This window comes from Colobus angolensis, unplaced genomic scaffold, assembly GCF_000951035.1.
Source record: "Colobus angolensis palliatus isolate OR3802 unplaced genomic scaffold, Cang.pa_1.0 Scaffold148, whole genome shotgun sequence".
Taxonomy (NCBI): domain Eukaryota; kingdom Metazoa; phylum Chordata; class Mammalia; order Primates; family Cercopithecidae; genus Colobus; species Colobus angolensis.
The window spans coordinates 4889234-4909742 of NW_012114577.1; the positions used below are offsets into that span (position 1 = coordinate 4889234).

The window sequence follows — 20509 nt, forward strand, 5'->3', positions numbered from 1 at the left end:
AAAAAAAAAAAAAAAAAAAAAGAGAGGTTTTGTCTCTAAAGTGGAAAATTTACTAAAATCGTTCTTTTGGGTTTCCAGTTCTTTCCATCAAATTCTCCATCCTCTAGAAGCCCAAGCAGCCCCAGCCTTGTAGATTCCCAGGAACGTGTAAGGTGTGAAGTGTTATCTGTGAGGAAGGGATCTGAAATATGATGGGCTTGTGCTAAACCATGTTTGGTTTTCTTTGTAGACCTTCACTGCCTGGTGTAACTCCCACCTAAGGAAAGCTGGCACCCAAATTGAGAACATCGAAGAAGACTTCAGGAATGGCCTTAAGCTCATGCTGCTTTTGGAAGTCATCTCAGGTTGGTGTTATATATCCCAATCCTATGCTTTCATGTGTTATCAGTAGGTAAGCAACTATTTAAAGATGATTACATCAGAAGTTCACTTTGAACTTGGTTGGGCAAGAACATGGTATTATTGCCAAAGAAAACCTTTCCAAAGAACAATCTGCCTGGAGTTATTTTTGTGTTCTAAAAAAGGAGTGAATTCTCTTTAAAAATGACTTATTAAAATAATGTTTATACCACCAAGCTTGAAACAAAATAAGAGAAGAAAAAATGACTTCACATGACTCCCTCCATGCTGCCCTCTCTACTCTTTGTCCAGCTAGAGCGTATTCCAGAAATCATCTTGTATCCAAAAATCTCCATGTTGTAGATGTTGGCAGAACTCTGAACATACAAGCTAAAATCCCAGGGGGGCTTTGATTTGTCCTGAATTTCAATTGGGCGATTTAGACTTTGGACTAGAGAATGGATCACCTTTGGAGAAGTGTGACTGGGAAGGATTATGGCAGATCTGCCCTGATCCATATATCTTCATAATCAGGTGTCGAACGAACCCTGGCAGCCACCTCTGTGATTTTAACTAGGCCATCCTGACTTCCTCTAACAGTTAGCCAGCAACTCTGAATACTCCAGGGACTCTAACCAGCTTCTCTTTTTACTCATTTGTAAGTTGGATCATGGGCCAAACCAGACTCTCCCTGCAGATCTGAAAAACATATGTCCTTCATAGTATGTCTCCCTGCTGGTCTACTTGATCCTGAAAACCTTTTGGTTACTGTTCCCTCATTGCTGTGATTTAGAGAGACCAGGCACACATCAGAAATAGTCATGTAACCATTTGTTTTTAGGGAAAAAATGGATTCTGAGGTTTGGCATCTTGATTCCGCATCAAGAGGTCACTGTCTCCATGTCTGCATGATTCTCTTTTCATCCAACAGGGGAAAGGCTGCCCAAACCTGACCGAGGAAAAATGCGATTCCACAAAATTGCTAATGTCAACAAAGCTTTGGATTACATAGCCAGCAAAGGGGTGAAACTGGTGTCCATCGGGGCTGAAGGTGAGAGGTGTGGTGGGGCGGCCCTCTCTGCCACACTGACCACAGTTGCAGCGCAGGTGTGGGCTGCAACTTGAATTCTCCTCTTCTTCCCTCCCTTTCACCATTTACTGTACCTGCCTTGTATCAGGCTCTCCCCTAGGGCACTGAGTGCACAGAGATAAGAACAAATGGTACCCTGAGTGGGAGACCAAGCTCTAGGTTCTTTGTAAAGCATAGAATTAAATATAATGCTGTCATCTTCAGAACACTTACAGGACTGAGAAAGAACTTACATGTCCCACTGACTCTTAATAAGAACTAACAGGAAGGAAGTGGTGTCTCTGTTCTCTATGGGAGACTGGGAATTTGGCGAGGTCAGCGGGAGTTGAGATTACCACCCATATCTCCGTATGTACAACTGAGTCCTGCTACTTGTCAGCTGCGGAATGCCGTAAGAAGGGTCAGGGTAAAGATGAGTCTGCGTTCTGTTTATTTGATTATTTAAAACCTTAGTTCATGGCTGGGCACAGTGGCTCATGCTCATCCCAGCACTTTGGGAGGCCAAGGCGGGTAGATCACCTGAGACCAGGCGTTCAAGACCAGCCTGGCCAACATGGTGAAACCCCTGTCTCTACTAAATTTACAGAAAATTAGCTGGGTGTGGTGGCATATGCCTGTAGTCTCTGTAGTCCCAGCCACTCAGGAGGCTGAGGCAGGAGAGTTGCTTGATCCCCGGAGGCGGAGGTTGCAGTGAGCCAAGGTTGTGTCACTGCACTCCAGCCTGGGTGACAGAGTGAGACTCCATCTCAAAAAAAACAAAAAAAACAAAAACCAAAAAAACCCATCTTAACTCATTGCATGTTAAAACTTTGGAGACTCCTGGGTGGTTTTCAGTGATAATACATATGCAAGATTTGTGCTTATTATTAACTCAGAATTTATTTAAACTAGAGACATTTGGTTATGAATACCGTATTTATAACCAGACATACTGCGATACTTTTAAAACCATAAACTGGTCTTTCCATATGCACACTTTCCAATAGCTCTGAAGTCAAAACTTATATGTACGAGAAGAGTCATGTACTGACTATGTTATCTTTACATTAATTTGTTGTTTTCTTACCTGCAGAAATTGTTGACGGCAACGTGAAGATGACCCTGGGCATGATCTGGACCATCATCCTTCGCTTTGCTATTCAGGATATTTCGGTTGAAGGTAAAAGACATGGTTAAAAGTCTAATTGTATAATCGGTAAATCGAGCTTATGAATTAAAATTTGAACAAGATATTTGAAAGTCCAACAGTCACTTACATGATTGAATGAGAGACATGGAAGTGGGTTCTTCTACATTTGGTGTGTGTATAGGAAAGGACCCGGCAGCACTGTTTCATTCAGGGAGGCTGGAATCGGTTTGCAAAAGATGAGCACATGTTCAGAACAGAAGTCGCTTTTTCAAATGAGCATTTATTGAGCTTCTTGATTGCTTATTATACTAGTAAATTTACAGCTATGGCAGAGTTCTTTAGTCTTACAACTGAAACACTTTTTATACCCCAGGTATAAAAACAGAATCTGTTGCAATCCACGTTCATTTGTTATTTCCTTTACGTTCTTCCTCCCTACCTCTCTCCCTTTTTCTTTTCTCTTCTTTTTCTTTTTAAACAAGACCTCTATTGTCACTGTATCTTTTGGCCTAACTACCGTTCCATCATTATCATAGAGTCTTAATCCTTGGCACTGCCACTGAAGATAAAAATCTTTAGTCTTTTACACTAACTATACTCCCAAATATTTTGATGAATTCAGCACTGTTGAAAAGTGTCAAATTGGCATTCTTAAAATTAGGACTTTGCCTGTTTGGCCCTCAAATCACAAAGTGTATAACTGCAGAATGTGTTTCTGGGCTGTCTGCGTTGTCCAACTATTTGGCCCCCCCGACTGTAATCTAGTAGGTAACCAAGTACCTGAGTGGTAAGGGGTGGAGACATTATTTATAATTCTGCCCAGGCCAGAGTAGCCTCTGACTCTGGTTTTTTTGTTTGTTTGTTTGTTTATTGAGACGGAGATTTGCTCTTGTCGCCCAGGCTGGAGTGCAGTGGCGCGATCTCGGCTCACTGCAAGCTCCGCCTCCTGAGTTCACACCATTCTCCTGCCTCAGCCTCCCAAGTAGTTGGGACTACAGGCACCCACCACCACACTGGCTAATTTTTTATATTTTTAGTAGAGACAGAGTTTCACCATGTTAGCCAGGATGGTCTCGATCTCCAGGCCTCGTGATCTGCCCACCTCAGCCTCCCAAGGTGCTGCAGTGCAGTTCTGAGGTTAATTTCGCAAGGCTGATGGAGCCTTTAATCCTGCACTGCCCTGAGAGGAGTCTCACGTCGCATAGGGGTGTCTCAGCTCTGCTCTTCACCCCCCAGTCTTTGACTGGAGCAGCCCTGGGGAATGTGGCCTCAGTGGGAATGCAGGGGTGTGGTACATTCAGGGGGCTGCAGCTGGCATGTCAGTTGTCTGCCCTGTGCTCCCAGCTGCAGCCGTGGGATGTCTGAGCAGCACATTTTTATGGTCATCACAGATGGTACTGGGTCTTTCTTTTGGTCAGAAGTCAATTGGCCAAATTTGAAATTTACCAATGAAACCCTTTAAGTGTTACAAAATCAGTTGGTAAAGGAATACATTTGAGATGCGGTAGCATCTGTGAATTCCATTTACCTAGGAGTATGAATTACAAACCAGACGAATGACAGATTAGTTGTCATCAACTACACACATTTTATTTTTTCATGTGAGTTGTGTTGTAGACTATTTATGTTTGCATGTTTTTCAGGATTGTGTACAGTAAGCATGAAGCGAATACAAAGGATTCAATTGTCCTGTAACACTCACTTCAATTACAGATTGTGCTCAGCATTAAGCTTTGCTAGTTCTTTAAGGATGCAATCAAGAGGCAGGGAAAGGTCTGTCAGCATCCACAGCCTCCTTTTCAAATTGGACACTTAGTCTCTGATCCTGAATAATAGGTGCCCCCAGTGTCGCCTCACACAATGGGGTACACACAGGTCTTGAACATTTATTTTCAGCCGGGCACAGTGGCTCACGCCTGTAATCCCAGCACTTTGAGAGGCCAAGGTGGGTGGATCACCTGAGGTCAGGAGTTTGGGACCAGCCTGGCCAATGTGGTGAAATCCTGTCTCCACTAAAAATACAAAAATTAGCCGCGCGTGGTGGTGGCACCTGTAGTCCCAGCTACTCAGGAGGCTGAGGCAGGAGAATCTCTTGAACCCGGGAGGCGGAGGTTGCAGTGAGCCAAGATCCCACCACTGCATGCCAGCCTGGGTGACAGAGTGAGACTGTGTCTCAAAAAAAAAAAAAAAAAAAAATTTTCATTTAAAAAGGGGTAAGTCACCAACCACCCTGAAGTCTGGTTTTAGTATCTTTTTATGTTGGAGCTTGTGATTGCTCCTGCATTGTCCTTTTGAAGTCTCTAAGTGTCATCAGAAGTTACTCACCAAGATCAGCATTCTGGCTCCCATGCCTTGCAGAGGCTGTAAGAAGAGATGAGGTATTTGGTGATCGACCCCCTGGGAGGTCTGTTTGAAAGTGACTAGGAGCTAAGTGAACTAAGTGGCATTTCCCTGGGGCCACTGTTTCTTGGCTGTCATTACAGAAACATCTGCCAAAGAAGGTCTGCTGCTTTGGTGTCAGAGGAAAACTGCTCCTTATAGAAATGTAAACATTCAGAACTTCCATACTAGGTGAGCACCGAGGGCCCCTGGTCCTTGTATTGTCAGTGGAATCTGCGGGTAGCATGGGGAACAGTGTTTGTGTGCACCTGTGTTTTCCTCCTGCCTGAGAAACCTTTTATGTATGGAGGAGAACTCAGGCTGTAGAATTCTTGATGCTTAAAGTCTCCCAAAGGAAAACATTGGATTAAACCTTAGCATGCTGGTAAGACAGCACTGTGTTTGTAAGTGAATGGTGTTGCAGTGCCAGAAGGATTCTACTGAGTTTGGGGCTATAAGCATGCATCTTACTTTAGTCTTCACCTTGGTATTGGGAAAAGGCAGCAGGAATGGCTGTTGTTTCTCAGGGATGAGGGGGACCCTGGCAGAGTCTGCGTACCCCCTACTAGCGACTAGCGACTCTTCAGCCCTCAGCCCTGTAGGAAATAGAACGATCCTTCATCCATCAGTTTTGCTCTGCTGAAATTCAAAAGAGGTAGAAAAATTATGTTTGAAAAATTGTAGGAAATGAGATGAATAAAATCTTGACATAAGGGGAGAGCATGATTCTGTCACTTGCTTCAGTCTTTCTCATGTAGATTGGTCATTATTGTGTTGAAGTGAAAGAGTTGGTTATATTTTCACCTTCGGATGCTAGGTTACCCATGAGTGCAAAAAGGCCCACCACTGGCCACTGATAATCAGAAAGATAAAGATGAACCACGGTGAAAAACTGGGGAAGTTCTTCTAGTTTAAACAAATATTCTCAGAATGTCTACCAAGCGTCAGGCACTGAGCCAGGCCTTGGGAGGATAAAGGGGAAGAGAATCCTTCTTTGTCCTTACAATGTGCTGTTTGGCAGATGAGAGAAGCTATCAAGGGCTGGGACTTTCTGCAGGTGTCAAAGTTGAAGTACCCAGACCTGCATCCACTCATCTTGCTTTTCTTTTTCTGACTCCCAGTTGGCCCAAATACTTCAGCATTGTAGCACTGATAACTCTCACGGAGGTCTCCTACCCCAGACCCTTTGAGGAACAGAACTCCCACACTCTGCTCTCACTGAACCCACTATCACCAGCAAGCTCTGGCCTGCCCTTGTCTATGGGGCATTTAGAGCTGGTGTCTATGGGGGAAAAAAGACCAGAAATAAACATCTGCCCTGCTAGTTGCATGTCCTCCCTCACCTACATGCCTTTGCCTTAAAAGAAAAAGAAAAGAACTTTATAAAGAAAGACAAAGGAGTATCTGGGAGCTAACGGAGGCTTTTGAGGCATCCTAAGAACTTTTAGAGGAAGCATGTTCTGGACATTTGCAGGGTAGACGTCCTTGTGTGTATTTATTGGGTAGACTCAGGGGTAAGGGCCAGAATGGATACTTGGAGAAGAGAGAGGAAACCTGGGACTGGCCGGGCAGGGACAGCAGTAGAGGCATCTCCCTGCCTGTCACTGCCTGTGCCAGCACAGACCAGACGGGGGCAGGAGACACAGCAAGTCTCAGGAGAGGAAGTCGAAAGAAGAGGAGTACAGTGGACCCTGGGAAGAGGTTGAGTGTTCAAGCTCACTGGGTGGGGTAAAGAGGAAGCTACATGGGGTTTTCCACGCATTAAGTCAGACAGAAGGAAGGCCAACATCTGACTGAGTGCGGACGCTGGCTGCTTCTTTCTCTCCACTAACACGTGTTCCTGTTCTTCTCGACGGTTGTGAAGCTGGAAAGATGGCCTTGGACTCTGTGCCCTCATCCACCGACACCGGCCTGACCTCATTGACTACTCAAAGCTTAACAAGGTTATTCTTGTTAATACAGCATGCAGTGTCCCCAGCCACGCATCTCAGCATGTCCTGCAAATGAGCACATCAGCACCGGCCTAGCACAAGCTCCAGGGCCACCTGCACAAATGGCCACCAGGAAAAAGTACATTCTCCCAGCTAGCCTTTCCCATGATCTAAATATGAAGGGTAGCCAGGAAAACACTTACCTCTTAAAATCAGGGAAAACAAGACCCAAAGCTAAGTCATCCCTTTTTGCCCACATCAAGATATGTTTGTTGATTTGGCTTGATTTACTATGAAGGCTTTCTATATGTTCTTTAGAGATTTTACATTCCTGGATTCTAAATATGAGAAGTGAAGCCTATATTTTTGCGGGGAAGAAAGGCTCAAATAGTCCAAGCCTATTTTTTTTTTTTTTTTTGAGGTGGAGTCTCGCTTTGTTGCCCAGGCTGGAGTGCAGTGGTGTGATCTGAGCTCACTGCAACCTCCGCCTCCCAGGTTCATGCCATTCTCCTGCCTCAGCCTCTCGAGTAGCTGGGTTTACAGGCACCTGCCACCACTCCCAGCTAATTTTTTTTATTTTTATTTTTAGTAGAGACAGGGTTTTACCATATTGACCAGGATGGTCTCCTGAGCTCATGATCCGCCTGCCTCAACCTCCCAAAGGTGCTGGGATTACAGGTGTGAGCCACTGTGCCCAGCCCGTCTAAGCCTTTTTAAAGTCAAAGTCCCTTGACTTTCTCTGGAGGATTTAGTTGTAGACATATTTATTCAGAATTGATTAACTCATCTGTCACACAAGGTCTACTTCATAACTATCTTGTTATTGATAGAAAATACCATCATTTGTAGCCTTGCAAAAGAAGTTTTTGGGGCAGGCTTTTTTTTTTTTTTTGAGTTTTGCTTTTTTTCAGAAAATTTAACTTAGAAAACTGCAATTCTCCCTTTAAGGTAAAGGTTTAGTGTGTTTAAGTCTCAGATTGGTATTCAAATTCTTTCTTTAAAAGTAGTTTTAAGACCGGGTGTGGTGGCTCCCACCTGTAGTTCCAGCACTTTGGGAAGTCGAGGCAGGAGGCTCACTTGAGCCCAGGAGTTTGAGGCTGCAGTGGACTGGGATCACACCACCGCCCTCCAGCCTGGGCCACAGAGTGACACACCAACTCCCAAACAAAAACTTAGTTTTCAAATGTAACCCATGATGGAAAAAGAAATCAAGGTCGCTTCTGAATCTTGTGGATGCTCTGTGCTGCCTTAGAGATAATGGTGCGTAAGGCAGCACAGAGAAGCCACAAGATTCAGAAAGGACCTTGATTTCGTTTTCCATCATGGGTGGTGAAACCCTGTCTCTTCTAAAAATACAACAATTAGCTGGGCGTGGTGGCAGGCACCTGTAATCCCAGCTACTCAGGAGGGTGAGGCAGGAGAATGGCTTGAACCCGGGAGACGGAGGTTGCCGTGAGCTGAGATGGCACCACTGCCCTCCAGCCTAGGCGACAGAGTGAAACTCAATTTCAAAAACAAAAAAGAAAAGAAGAATGATGTGTAAAGACTTAAGGGTAAAAGCAAGGCCCACCCTTACTACACATTTCTGTGTAGCCTCTACACATTTCCTGCTGGGTGCTGGTGTGCTGAGCTCGCCGTTCACGTGCTGTTGCTGTGTTTGGGCGTGGACTCCAGCTGTTGCATGCTGACCTCACTCGTGTGGCATGGATGGTCGTAAGAAGAGTGTCCTGGCTTCCACCACCTTTTTAGTTATCCATTGCTTGCCTCCTGCCCCCAGCCTGCCTCCATGGCATACAGGGTAGCATGTGAAGAGTTTACTGGCATCCTAAAGGTTGAGAATGAAATATTTTAAGGTAGCCCATGAAAATGGAACTTTTTCCCAGCTTTTCAATGGATGTATTTTCTTACCCCTGAATTACTTTGAAATGATCCAAGCATGTAGACAGTGTACATTTCTTTTCAATTAATCTTAATCTCATTTGCAAAATGAGGGGATTGTACTGCATAGACCCAGTTTCATTAGCAGTTTATTATGGTCAGTTTGTATTACAAAACGTCAGTAGATCTGTAGTAATTGGTCATCTAAGAAAGTAGAAAAATACTTATATAATACAATAGCAACTAACACTTATATAGCACCAGAGCAGGCACTGTTATAAACAAATAAACATACATGTGTATTCACACATGCATATATGCATATATATGGAATCTCACATACACATTTAATCTTTACAATGCACAGTAACCCTATAAAGTAAGTACTACTATTATCCTAGTTTTGCAGATGAAGAAAGTGGGAAATCAGTAATCTACCAGAGGTCACATGGCCAATAGCTGAGGTAGGAAATAAATACTTAATTGTCACATTTTATCATTTAAATTACACTCTAAATGAGATAACTTTCACAAAGTCTCAGGTGATAAGCTTTGTTAAAACAACCTTTAGTTAAAAACTTTTTTTTTTTTTTTTTTTTTACTGAATTCGCTGTATACTCTGTGAGGCCAGAAAGCTGTCTTTGGTTTCTTCATTGAGCACTGTGAATATGTTTGAAACCTGCACTTTTTCAGTGTTTCACTGTATAAAAATAATGGTGCTCGTTGAAAAACATTGTGGTTTCTAAAATATTGAAATGACTTTGTTATTAAAATTCATTAAAGTCATCCCCAGACTAATACTACATTTCATTTTGATTTTTCTATCTTGCCTTCATCTCTTTTGAAATTCTTAATGGTTAATTTCTCTAGTGGATCAAAATAAATGTTGCATCTTCTTTGTTTTCACTATTTTAGTTATATACTCTGGTTAAATTTATTTTACTATGTTACATATATTTAACTAGTTTTTACGGTGGAAGGTAAATGTAATCCTAAGAACAAAATTTTTTTCATGAATTCACTTAATGATTTTAAGATTTTGTCATTTCTTCTTGCTTTAACATGAGTTTTGCCCTTTGTAACACTAGTAACACTCTTTAGCCCGCTGAAAGTTTTAGCTAGCAACGTTTTTCTTTCATCTCTTTACCCCTCAGCTTTCCAATATTTAAAATCATGGTATTGGTTCTCCAAGATCCCCTTCCAAGTCTGGAAAATGCATGTTTCATGATTTAGAATGATTTAAATGTTATCTATAGGCCTGAAGATCAGTGCTGATGGATTCAGTGTGTCCTTTCTTATCAAGACATTTGTTCTCTTAAACCCTTTGTTTACACTTTATGATTGAAGTGTGCATGGATTTTGCGGTTTCTGTCATTTTTGATGTTTCTCTAAATGTTTGAAGTAATTGGGAAAAGATGAAAAAGCAAGTTACACTATTGCAATTGTGTGCGGGTGGGAAGGTGTCCGTCCTAAAGTGAGGTATGTAAAAATCATTCTTCATAAGTCCTGTTTCAAAACACATTTTAAAAATCTCATTGTCTTGGTTTTCCTGCAGGATGACCCCATAGGAAATATTAACCTGGCCATGGAAATCGCTGAGAAGCACCTGGATATTCCTAAAATGCTGGATGCTGAAGGTGAGATGACAATTGTGTTTGCTGAGTTAGAGAAAATTTGAAGACTACAACTGTTATGGCTACACATTGGGACCTTACAGAATTTCGTAGCTAAGTTACATCCTAAGTGCTTTGGATTCCTAACAAGTTTCTGTCACTGGCCATATGAGTAGTAGAGATTTTCATGTGTAGCTTGTTCATAAAATTTTTTTAAAAAAATTGTATCCTCCAACAATCCAGCAACATTACAGCAAAAGGATTTGGTAAAAAGTTCAGCTTTGGCTAAGAAACAAGATGCTTTTATTTATAATTTTAAAAAAAATTTCCTATATATTTTTTTTCAACATCATAATGTTTTCTCCCTAACCACGTAGAGACAAGTGTAGCAAATAAATCCCTTTGTGACATACTTAAGAGAAAAAAATTCCTTCCTTCCAGCCAGAAGTTAGAGAATTGAAATATAGAATATGGAGCATTCAGCCATCAGTGTGCCATCCAAATGTTCACATATTGCTTTTAATTCATCTAAATTTAATTTATTTAGAGCTGAAATAATTTCCATGTGTTTTGCACTTCAGTATCACTCTTTCTGGGGACTTGCTTCAAATACTTTTTTGCCCCTTTTATATGGTGAATTTGTGTGAGCTGTACCGACAGCAGACCATTGAAAGCACAGATATGTGGACACTATTCATTCATTTTATTTATTCATGATTCATTTACCACTCAACAGACATTTACTGAGCACTTACCATGAACAGGACCCTCGGCTGGGTACTGCAGGAGCTGATGAGATGTATAAGATATATACCCTGCCCTCAAGAAGCTTATATTCATATATTACTTTGTTATTGTAAATATTATTATTCCCTAATGGTCTGTTATTTCCACTAATTAGCGATGTTGGGGAAAACTAAGGAAATTGATTACAGTCAGTTGTCAATCTTCCATTCCTCCTTGCTTTGGTAATTGTATTATGGCCTTTGTAACAAATTACTGCAAAGTGGGCAGCCTAAAACAGCAGAAATTTCTCTCACAGCTCTGGAGGCGGTGTCTGAAATCAGGGAGTAGGCAGCACCCTAAGCCTCTAGGGGAGGATTCTTCCTTGCCTCTTCCAGCTTCTGGAAGCCCCAGACATTCTTTGGATTGTGGCAGCATCAGTCCAATCCCTGCCTCTGTCTTCACACGGCCTTTTCCCCTCTGTGAATGTTTTCTTTTTTCTTTTTTTTTTTTTTTTTGAGAGAGTCTCACTCTCACCCAGGCTGGAGTGCAGTAGCGGGATCTCGGCTCACTGCAGCCTCTGTCTCCCAGGTTCAGGAGATTCTCCTGCCTCAGCCTCCTGAGTAGCTGGGATTACAGGCATGCGCCACCATGCCCAGCTAATTTTTGTTTTTTTAGTAGAGACAAGGTTTCACCATGTTGGTCAGGCTGGTCTCAAACTCCTGACCTCAGGTGATCCACCTGCTTCAGCCTCCCAAAGTGCACGGATTACAGGCGTGAACCACTGTGCCTGACCTGTGAATATTTTCTTACAAGGATACCAGTCACATTGCATTAAGGGCCCATACAACTCCAGCATGACCACATCCTCACTTGATTACATCTGCAAAGATCTAACTTCCAAATAAGCTTACATTCACAGGGGTGCTGGAAGTTAAGACTTCAGTGTATCTTTTTGGGAAATGCAGTTCAACCCAAAACAGCAATCTTTCAATTAGAACTCTAATTTTGCTCATTAATTAATCATTTTAATCAAACATCTGTATTATCGGGTATGGTTTCTCTAAAAGTCTTTAGAGGGACAAAGTCTGTAAAACACTGAAGTAGAAACGTAGGAAATTTCCTTTCCTCTTTTTCCATCTGTCCTAAGCTAAGTTCATATTTGTATCGTCTTTCTTTTGACCTTTTCATACGATAAATAACTATCTTGAGTTTTCCCACTTGGGTTAATAGCCAGGGTACTAAAGAGAGGAGAAAACAGACAATGCTTAGTAAATTTTCCAGTGTATTCATGCCTCCCTAATATCCTAAGCCGAAGGTGAGTTTCCTATTCAAACACTCTTGTAGAATTATTGGCAGGATCATCATCGATGTTACTCTGGCGCTGCTAATATTCTCTTCTCAGTTCTTTGGTTTTTCCTTAGTCTCTGAGTCCTGGTCTGGGCAGATGTCCATTCTGCTCATCCTTTCAGGCAGATGGGGTGTGTGAGCACTGTGTTCATTTCCTCCTCCTAATCTTCCGTGTGTTTCTTCATCTTTCCCTTTTAACGGTTCAGAAGAATGCTCACACACTGTTTTATTATCTTTGCAGAATAATTGCTCTAAAGAATCTTCCGGCAAACAATTCTGAACTTGGTCACCTTGCATGTAGAGCGTGCGTTGGCATCACTGCCTAACAGATTTAGCCACGCATTCCCTGTTGTACGTTTGCAGCCTGCATTTGGACTTCCTATCACCACAGCATTCTATCAGCAGTTTAAAATTTCTGCTGCTCTTTGATGGGAATGTCAGGTCCAGGTCTCCTCAGATCATGAGTGCCTTTTGGTAAATCCTTGCCTTCCTGCCTGCTGCCGTGGACCTTAATTCCTGTCATTCATGTTGGTCTCTGAACCCAAGTGGGGATTTTAAAGTGGCTCATTGGCCCACTCACCCATGAACTGTTACTTGCAGCAAAAACTGGTGAAACTCTTCCTAAACTTACCTTCTGTGCTTTTACAAGGTTGTAAAAATTGTTTATTTCCCTCCACAAATCTTTGTTTGAGGTGCAGACTAGGTTTAGATCTTGGGTACATTTGTTCCATGAGAACCTGCAGAAGGGACCTTGTGGCCTCCCGGGCCCTCCGTGTGTAGTAATAGAAAGTCCCGGTGGGTGTGCTGGTGTGTGCGCTCTGTTCAATTCCGAGGGCCTAATTCTGTCCATAGATGTGCCTTTCTTGCTAGGTTAGGGCTCTTCTGGGTTGGCCTTGCTGTTCTCTTTGGCAATTCCTTTATTTTCCTTGACTGTTCTCAAAAGTGCACAGAGAGTAATCACTTTGCAGGTGTGACTTCTTTGATTTGAGCCAAAATTTTAACAACATAAGTGTATGGGGGCGAGGAGGGAGATTCCTGATTCCAGCACCTCTGAGGAAGCGCTTAACAGAAGCCTGCTGGTATTAGAACATCCACACAGTTAACCTTCTTTTCTCCACACAGATTTAGTATACACTGCCAGACCTGATGAAAGAGCCATAATGACTTATGTTTCCTGTTACTATCATGCTTTTGCTGGTGCACAGAAGGTGAGGATGTAAACCATGAGTCACTGCTCACCCTTCACCTTCTGTGTCTTAATTTTTTTTCAATTGTTTTCCTCTTTTTCCCCCCCGCCCTCTCCTCAGAGTAAGGAGACTCTCTGGTTCTGAGGAGGCAGTTGTTTGTCTTTTTTAGTCTAGCTTTCTTTGAAACTTACTTTCTGTTCATGCAGTGGTATGCCCTTCATGTTTGTTTTCCGGAAGATTGCGTAGTTACACAACCCCACATCCTTTCTGTTCATAGTCTCTGCGAGCCCAATGACTAGGTTTCACCATAGGGAATTGTCAAGTATCTTTTTAACTTCACTCTGACCCATTGACTGACCCAAGTTTATGAACAAGTTTAAAAAGCAGCTTACCAAAAAATAGTGTTACCAAGATGGAGGAAGAAAGGATGTAGGTTTTCATGGTTCTGTTTTCTGTCTTCCTTTTGGCTATTTCAGCAACTAGTAGAAATAGTAGTGAGTCATAATAAGCACAAGCCATGTAGACCCTTCTTTTGGGTCTACATGGCTTGTGCTTGAAGGGTCTACATGGCTTGTGCTTATTTAGATATTTTGTTATTCTTGATGATTTAGATATTTTGTTATTCTTGGTGATTTCTATAAGCGATATGGTAAGTATGTATAGAAATTATTAAAAGAGCTGCCCTCTCTAGTGAATTTCATCCTCACGCAAGGCACTTTACAGAGTAGAACTCCCCAACAGTTGTTTGGGTGGGGAAGGGGAAGTGGGACGACAGCCCAGTGCAGCACTGTGAATATTCCCCGCATCTTGCAAAGTGACTTGCGCTCCCCAGAGCAGACGAGCCAGGTGCCCTGATGTGGTCGGAGGACCGGAGTCACGAGGAAGGGGTAACAAGCTCTGATCTGCAACAGACCAGGTTTCCACGTGAAACCATTGAATCCACCTTTAAAAGCCCATCAAGGGGTGGGGGAGAAAACAAGCCCTCAGTTTGATCCTTAAAAAACTTGCTGGCTCAAACCATCCTGTTCACGAATCATTTCGATACAATACGGCCTTCCTGAGGTTCAGGACCACGGGCCGCGAAACACAGAAAATCGGTCAGTGTAAACCAATTTGTTCTTCCCTCTGTTCTCCCTGGTTTCTCTCCTTCGTCTGTGTGTGTGTGTGTGTGTGTGTGTGTGCGCGCGTCCTGTGTTATTTTCTCCCCCTTCAGACATCGTGAACACCCCTAAACCCGATGAAAGAGCCATCATGACGTACGTCTCTTGCTTCTACCACGCTTTTGCGGGCGCGGAGCAGGTACTCAACACTTGTCCGTCCAGGCTGTTGTGTTACTCTCTGTTGGTTTTAGTTGTGTGTGCATACTTGAGTGTGTGTTTGTGCGCTTCACATCTTACCTTGGAATCTTTCTGAGTGTTTTCTAATAACCTCATATGGCAAGTTCTAAACTGTGAAAACTTTTTTTTAACAGCTTTAACTTTAGACAGTTCCTGAAATGTTTTTATGTGTTTTACTTTTAATATATTTCTTTTATTTCATTAGTAAGTTGTGGAAAGTATTTGTGCTTTAGAAAAAAAAAATGCCATGAAAATTGAGCCACATGCATTGGTTGGTAAAGGGGAAATGTGATAAGGAGAAATGAATGCCTTTCCAACCCAGCCTTGTTCTCTGCTTAGAAATTGCCTTCACAGTTCCATGATTTGGTCTAACATCCTTCAAGACTAATCTTATTTGAAGTGAAGTAGTGGAAGGGATAACAGAGTTGGAACCTCAAAAAGTTTTACATTTCTCAAGACAAATAGCCCAAGGGACCTTGAGGAAGAATGGCCCTCAGCTTTCTGCATATTCACCTGTTTCTGTTTCTGTTCCTCTCCTTGGAGGATCTTGATAGACTGCAGTGGGGGGAGCATGCATTATTTCAGTGACGGCTTGTGAAGCCCATCACTGGGAAAGGATGCTAACAGGCTGATGAGGGCTTTAGAAGAAAGGCCTGGGGACAGACTGCGGACCCAGAAGCCAGATAGGCAAGTTTCTCTTGTTCCATCAGACAATTATGGTTCAAGGCACTTTGCCACTCCTGCCCCTAGTTCCTTTCCACGAAAGATGATAGAGAATTGTGTATTACCTCAATGACTTCTCATCTAGGTTAGACAAAGTCTTAAAGCACACTCAGCTCTGTGGAAGGATCCCCTCCAGAAAGTTCTACATATTCATATCAGGAGATGAGGAGGTCTTCAGTGCATTCAAGTGCAATGGTATATCTGGATTTTCCTGACCCAGTTATTTTTTTGCCTTGATTTCCAAAGGCTAATGTTATTCAGGGAGTCTCCATCCCATCGTCATGAGATCAGTGGAGAGTTCAGGTGGACATTCAGGGACCCAAGATCTTGGTTTCCTGGACCCACATATTTCTGTGACTAACTTGCTAGATGTTTACCGAGTTTGTGTTTTAGACTAATGCTCTCTCCCTGTTATTCCCTACAGTCTAATCAGCCTGCCGTGTAAGTCTGTGTGAAAACTGTAACAAAGGTGTGAAATGATTCATAGTACACAAAAGCCATGCCTTCAGTCTGACCGCACCCTAACCTAGATTCTGCACCATCTACAGCACGCCACCCGCCTTGTCCCCTCTCATCACCCACCTCGTTCCATGCTGTGTGTGCGCATTCCCGTCGACAGAGCCGTCCTGTTTACCTATTGTGTTTTACAGGCCGAGACAGCGGCTAACAGGATATGTAAGGTTCTTGCTGTGAATCAAGAGAATGAGAGGCTGATGGAAGAATATGAGAGGCTAGCGAGTGAGGTAAAGGAAACTGGTGACCTGCAGTTCTGTCCATCCTCACGCAGGGGCTAAGGCACAGAGGGTGAAAACAGAGGGTGAAAAAATACTCCGTGGGGATATATATATATATATATATATATTTGTTTTTTTTGCATTTTTCATCTCAGATAGGACGAAAGCAGGAAAATACACCTGATCTCCGAGGTTGTTCCTATTGTAGTAACCTAACTTTTGGCAAAAACATAATCCCCAGTGGTCTTTCCAACGATCCCAAAGCAGAAAGGTGTAGTTTGCATGTCTGAAGATAGGAGAATGCGATTCTCTGCTCAGCTCTGCACCCCCGGGGTTGGACACCCCTAGACGACCTTGCGTTACTTGTTTTGTTTCTTTTTTTTTTCCCTGTTCACTGGCTACCAACATCACATAGGATGCACTCCATATGCAAAAGCCTCACTCCACACACAGACCCAGTGTCAAAGGAACTGGCCCAGCCTGGTGTGCGGAGCTGGCTGGGGCTTGTGTGTCTGTATAAATATCCAGAGGAAATCTGGGGAAGACAGAACTCTCCCTGCAGGATATTTGAGCATGAGTTTCTGTGGTGCCTTTCCAGAGCTCTTCAGCCAGACTCTTGGTTAGGACAGCACTTTCCAGGTTGTTTTGCTTTGTGTTCCTGTTATAGCATACGTAGCAACTACACAGTGGCCTCTCTGCATCTGCACTGTTTTCCCCAAATACATGGGCTGCATGAGGCCCCCAGCCACCTCCTCTCTAAATTGGACTCAAGTACAGTGACACATACTTGAGACCAAACAATTTTTGCCCTGCCTTGTTTTTTGTTTTTTGTTTTTTTCTGAGACAGGGTCTTGCTTTCTGGCCCAGGCTGGAGTGCAATGGGGCAATCCTGGCTCACTGCAAACTCCACCTTCCCAGGTTCAAGCAATTGTCCTGCCTCAGCTTCCTGAGTAGCTGGGATTACAGGCGTGTACCACCACACCCAGCTAATTTTGTATTTTTAGTAGAGACAGGGTTTCACCGTGTTAGCCAGGCTGGTCTCGAACTCCTGACCTCAGGTGATCTGCCCGCCTTAGCCTCCCAAAGTGCTGGGATTATAGGCATGAGCCACTGTACCCGGCCTGCTTTTTAATTTAGCTGATATTTGGTCTTTATTGGTAAAAGCATCAGGACACTTGGGATAAATCTTCCAATAAATAGTGGTGTAACTTAATGATACTGAGTTCATATTTTCATACTGCTGCTGTAGAAAAATTCAACTTGATGGCATTGTTGAATGGCAGTGACAAGGTTGCCAGACATGAAGCATGGCCAGTACTGAAGGCCAGAGGATCCTTAGGAATTCAGTCCTCCCTTTTCTTACTGGGTCCTTCATTTATCCTCCTAAAACCCTTCGACTCTAGGTATATCACCATTTAAACTATGTTTCATTCTAATCTGCTGTCATTTTCCAAGTGCTCAGTAGGCATAGGTGTAAATAATGGGGTTTTCAGCAAGTCATTTCTAAGACCTAGGTAGTAATTCAGGAGGTGCATGTGTATTTTGTCCTTAGGAACTCACTACCACGTTCACTTCTGTCATGCAGATTTACTTAAAGGCTAGATGTTAAAATACACTTTGGCATTGAGTTAGATGCAGCCTTACAATACCATTGTGTAGTAAGTAATCTAATTAGATTTCAGCTTACTTTTTAAAAACACATTTTAAGTGAAATCCAGTTCTTTGCTGAATTTATTACACTACAATTGTGCCATGTCAAGTATTTTGGGGTTGTTTGGTTTTGTTTGGTTTTTTTAATTTGAAAGCTCCATCCAGCATTTGTCTGCTAATGTCTGGTCCCTGAGTTTCTTGTAAACGTCACATTCTTGTAAGACACGACTTGACGTGCTCACTTTAAGTTTTCGACCTGTGTTTGATATCGTTGGGGTGATCACTAGTGACCATGGGTGGACACTGAACATTTCATTCATGCCTCTGTGCATAGAGGTACCACATTTCAGTGATTTTAGGAACATTAGATTCATCCATTACAATTATTGGATGCCTCATTTTTTTTTTAACTGGGGAAGGGGGTTTGCCGGCGTCTTCAGCAGTGTTTTTATGTTTGGGGAGCAGCTTTTGGAATGGATTCGTCGCACGATCCCCTGGCTGGAGAACCGGACTCCTGAGAAGACAATGCAGGCCATGCAGAAGAAACTGGAGGACTTCCGGGATTACCGCCGGAAGCACAAGCCGCCCAAGGTGCAGGAGAAATGCCAGCTGGAGATCAATTTCAACACATTGCAGACCAAGCTGCGGATCAGCAACCGGCCTGCCTTCATGCCCTCCGAGGGCAAGATGGTGTCGGTGAGTAGCGAGCCTCCCAAAGTCCTGGGGCGACAGGCGTGAGCCACCGCGCCCCGCCCCCACTCATCACTTCTTTTACCCTTGGACTTGCACTCAGCTGGCTTCTGTCCCTGCTTCCACCAAGAAGGTTCTTGTCAAAGTCAATGGCATTCACGTTGTCAAAGCAAGTTGTTTTTATTTTTATATTTTTGAGACAGAGTCTCACTTTGTTGCCCAGGTTGGAGTGCAGTGGCGCGATCTCAGCTTACTGCAACCTCTGCCTCCCGAGTTCAAGCAATTCTCCTGCCTCAGCCTCCCAAGTAGCTGGGATTACTGGCGCCCACCATCACGGCCGGCTAATTTTTGTATTTTTAGTAGAGATGGGGTTTCACCATATGGGCCAGGCTGGTCTCGAACTCCTGACCTTGTGATCCGCCCACCAGCCTCCCAAAGTGCTGGGATCATTTGTATTTTTATATTCTCAGTTTCTTTGACCCAGCTGCCCATTTCTCCTTTCTTGAAGTTCTTTCCACTTTGGTCCTCCTGTTTCTTCCTCCTTCCTCCTTGACCGGCGAGGCCTTCTCCATCTCTGCTCAAGGCCTTGCCTCCTCCCTCTCCCTGTAGATGCTAGTGATTCTCAGGCTTGGTGCTGAGCCGTCTTCATCTTTATACCCTCCAGGTGATCTCATCCAGGCCCATGGCTTGTTTTTTCTTTTTCTTTTTTTTTTTTAAAAAACATGGTCATGTTCCGTCATCCAGATTGGAGTGCAGTGGTATAATCACAGCTCACTGCAACCTTAATCTCTTGGGCTCAAGCGATCCTCCCACTCCAGCATCCTGAGTAGCTGGGACTACAGCACATACCACCAGGCCTGGCTAATTATTTCTTTGTAGAGATGGGATCTCGCTGTGTTGCCAGGGCTGGCCTCAAACTCCTGGGCTCAAGCGATCCTCCCACCTCAGCCTCCCAAAATGCTGGGGTTATAGGCATGAGCAAGCATGCCTGGGCAGGCCCATGGTTTTCATTGCCACCTAAATGCCAATACCTCTCAAATTTTACATTTCCAGCTCTGACTTTTCCCCAAGTTCCAGGCCAGTATATCCACCTGGATATATTATAGCATATTGAATCAAACATATCCAAAAGAGTTCCTCCCAGTTTCCTCGATCCTAGTAAGTTCTATCACTGTCCTCTAAGTTGCTAACCCCCAAAACCAGGTTTCATCCTTGATTCTTCCCTTTCTGTCACTTTCTTACATCCAGTTCTTCAGCCAATCCCATTGGCTCTTCTTCCAGAATACATCTTAAGTAAACGCTCTTAATCCCCTTCTCTTTACCTCCACAGCCACTGGCCTATGCTAAGCCACCATTCTCTCTCCTTGGACCCTGCAAGTAACTCCTGACTGGTTCTTTTTCTTTTGCCTCTTAAAATTGATCCCCCATACATCAGCCTCTGTCATCTTTTAACAAAATGAATCAGATCTCATCTCCTTTCTTCTCAAAACCCTCCAGTGACTCCCCAAAGTATTTAGAGTAAAATCCAGGTTCATTATCCTGGCCTATGAGGGTCTGCATGATTGCCAAATGCATCTCTCAGTCTGCCCTGCCTCACTCCGCTGCTGCCACACCACCCTGCCTGCCATCCTTCCCGCACGCAGAGCACATGCCCTCTTGGGCATTCGAGTTTTTTCCCTTGCCCAGGAGCCCTCGTTTCGTACTTCGTCACATCACTGACTTTTTCTGTCATTGAGGACTCAGTTCAGATGCCCCC

General features: G+C 43.4%; 1 protein-coding gene across 1 annotated transcript in view; it reads left to right on the forward strand.

The window, feature by feature from the left end:
• ACTN2 (actinin, alpha 2) overlaps nt 1–20509 on the forward strand; it is a 58822-nt gene that overhangs the window by 15905 nt on the left and 22408 nt on the right. Inside the window, exons 2-10 of the mRNA XM_011935761.1 lie at nt 230–344; nt 1271–1390; nt 2502–2588; nt 5042–5129; nt 6802–6880; nt 10302–10383; nt 14833–14918; nt 16330–16422; nt 18529–18759. Of these exons, the coding sequence (XP_011791151.1) occupies nt 230–344; nt 1271–1390; nt 2502–2588; nt 5042–5129; nt 6802–6880; nt 10302–10383; nt 14833–14918; nt 16330–16422; nt 18529–18759 (981 nt within the window). The remainder of the gene's footprint in view (nt 1–229; nt 345–1270; nt 1391–2501; nt 2589–5041; nt 5130–6801; nt 6881–10301; nt 10384–14832; nt 14919–16329; nt 16423–18528; nt 18760–20509) is intronic.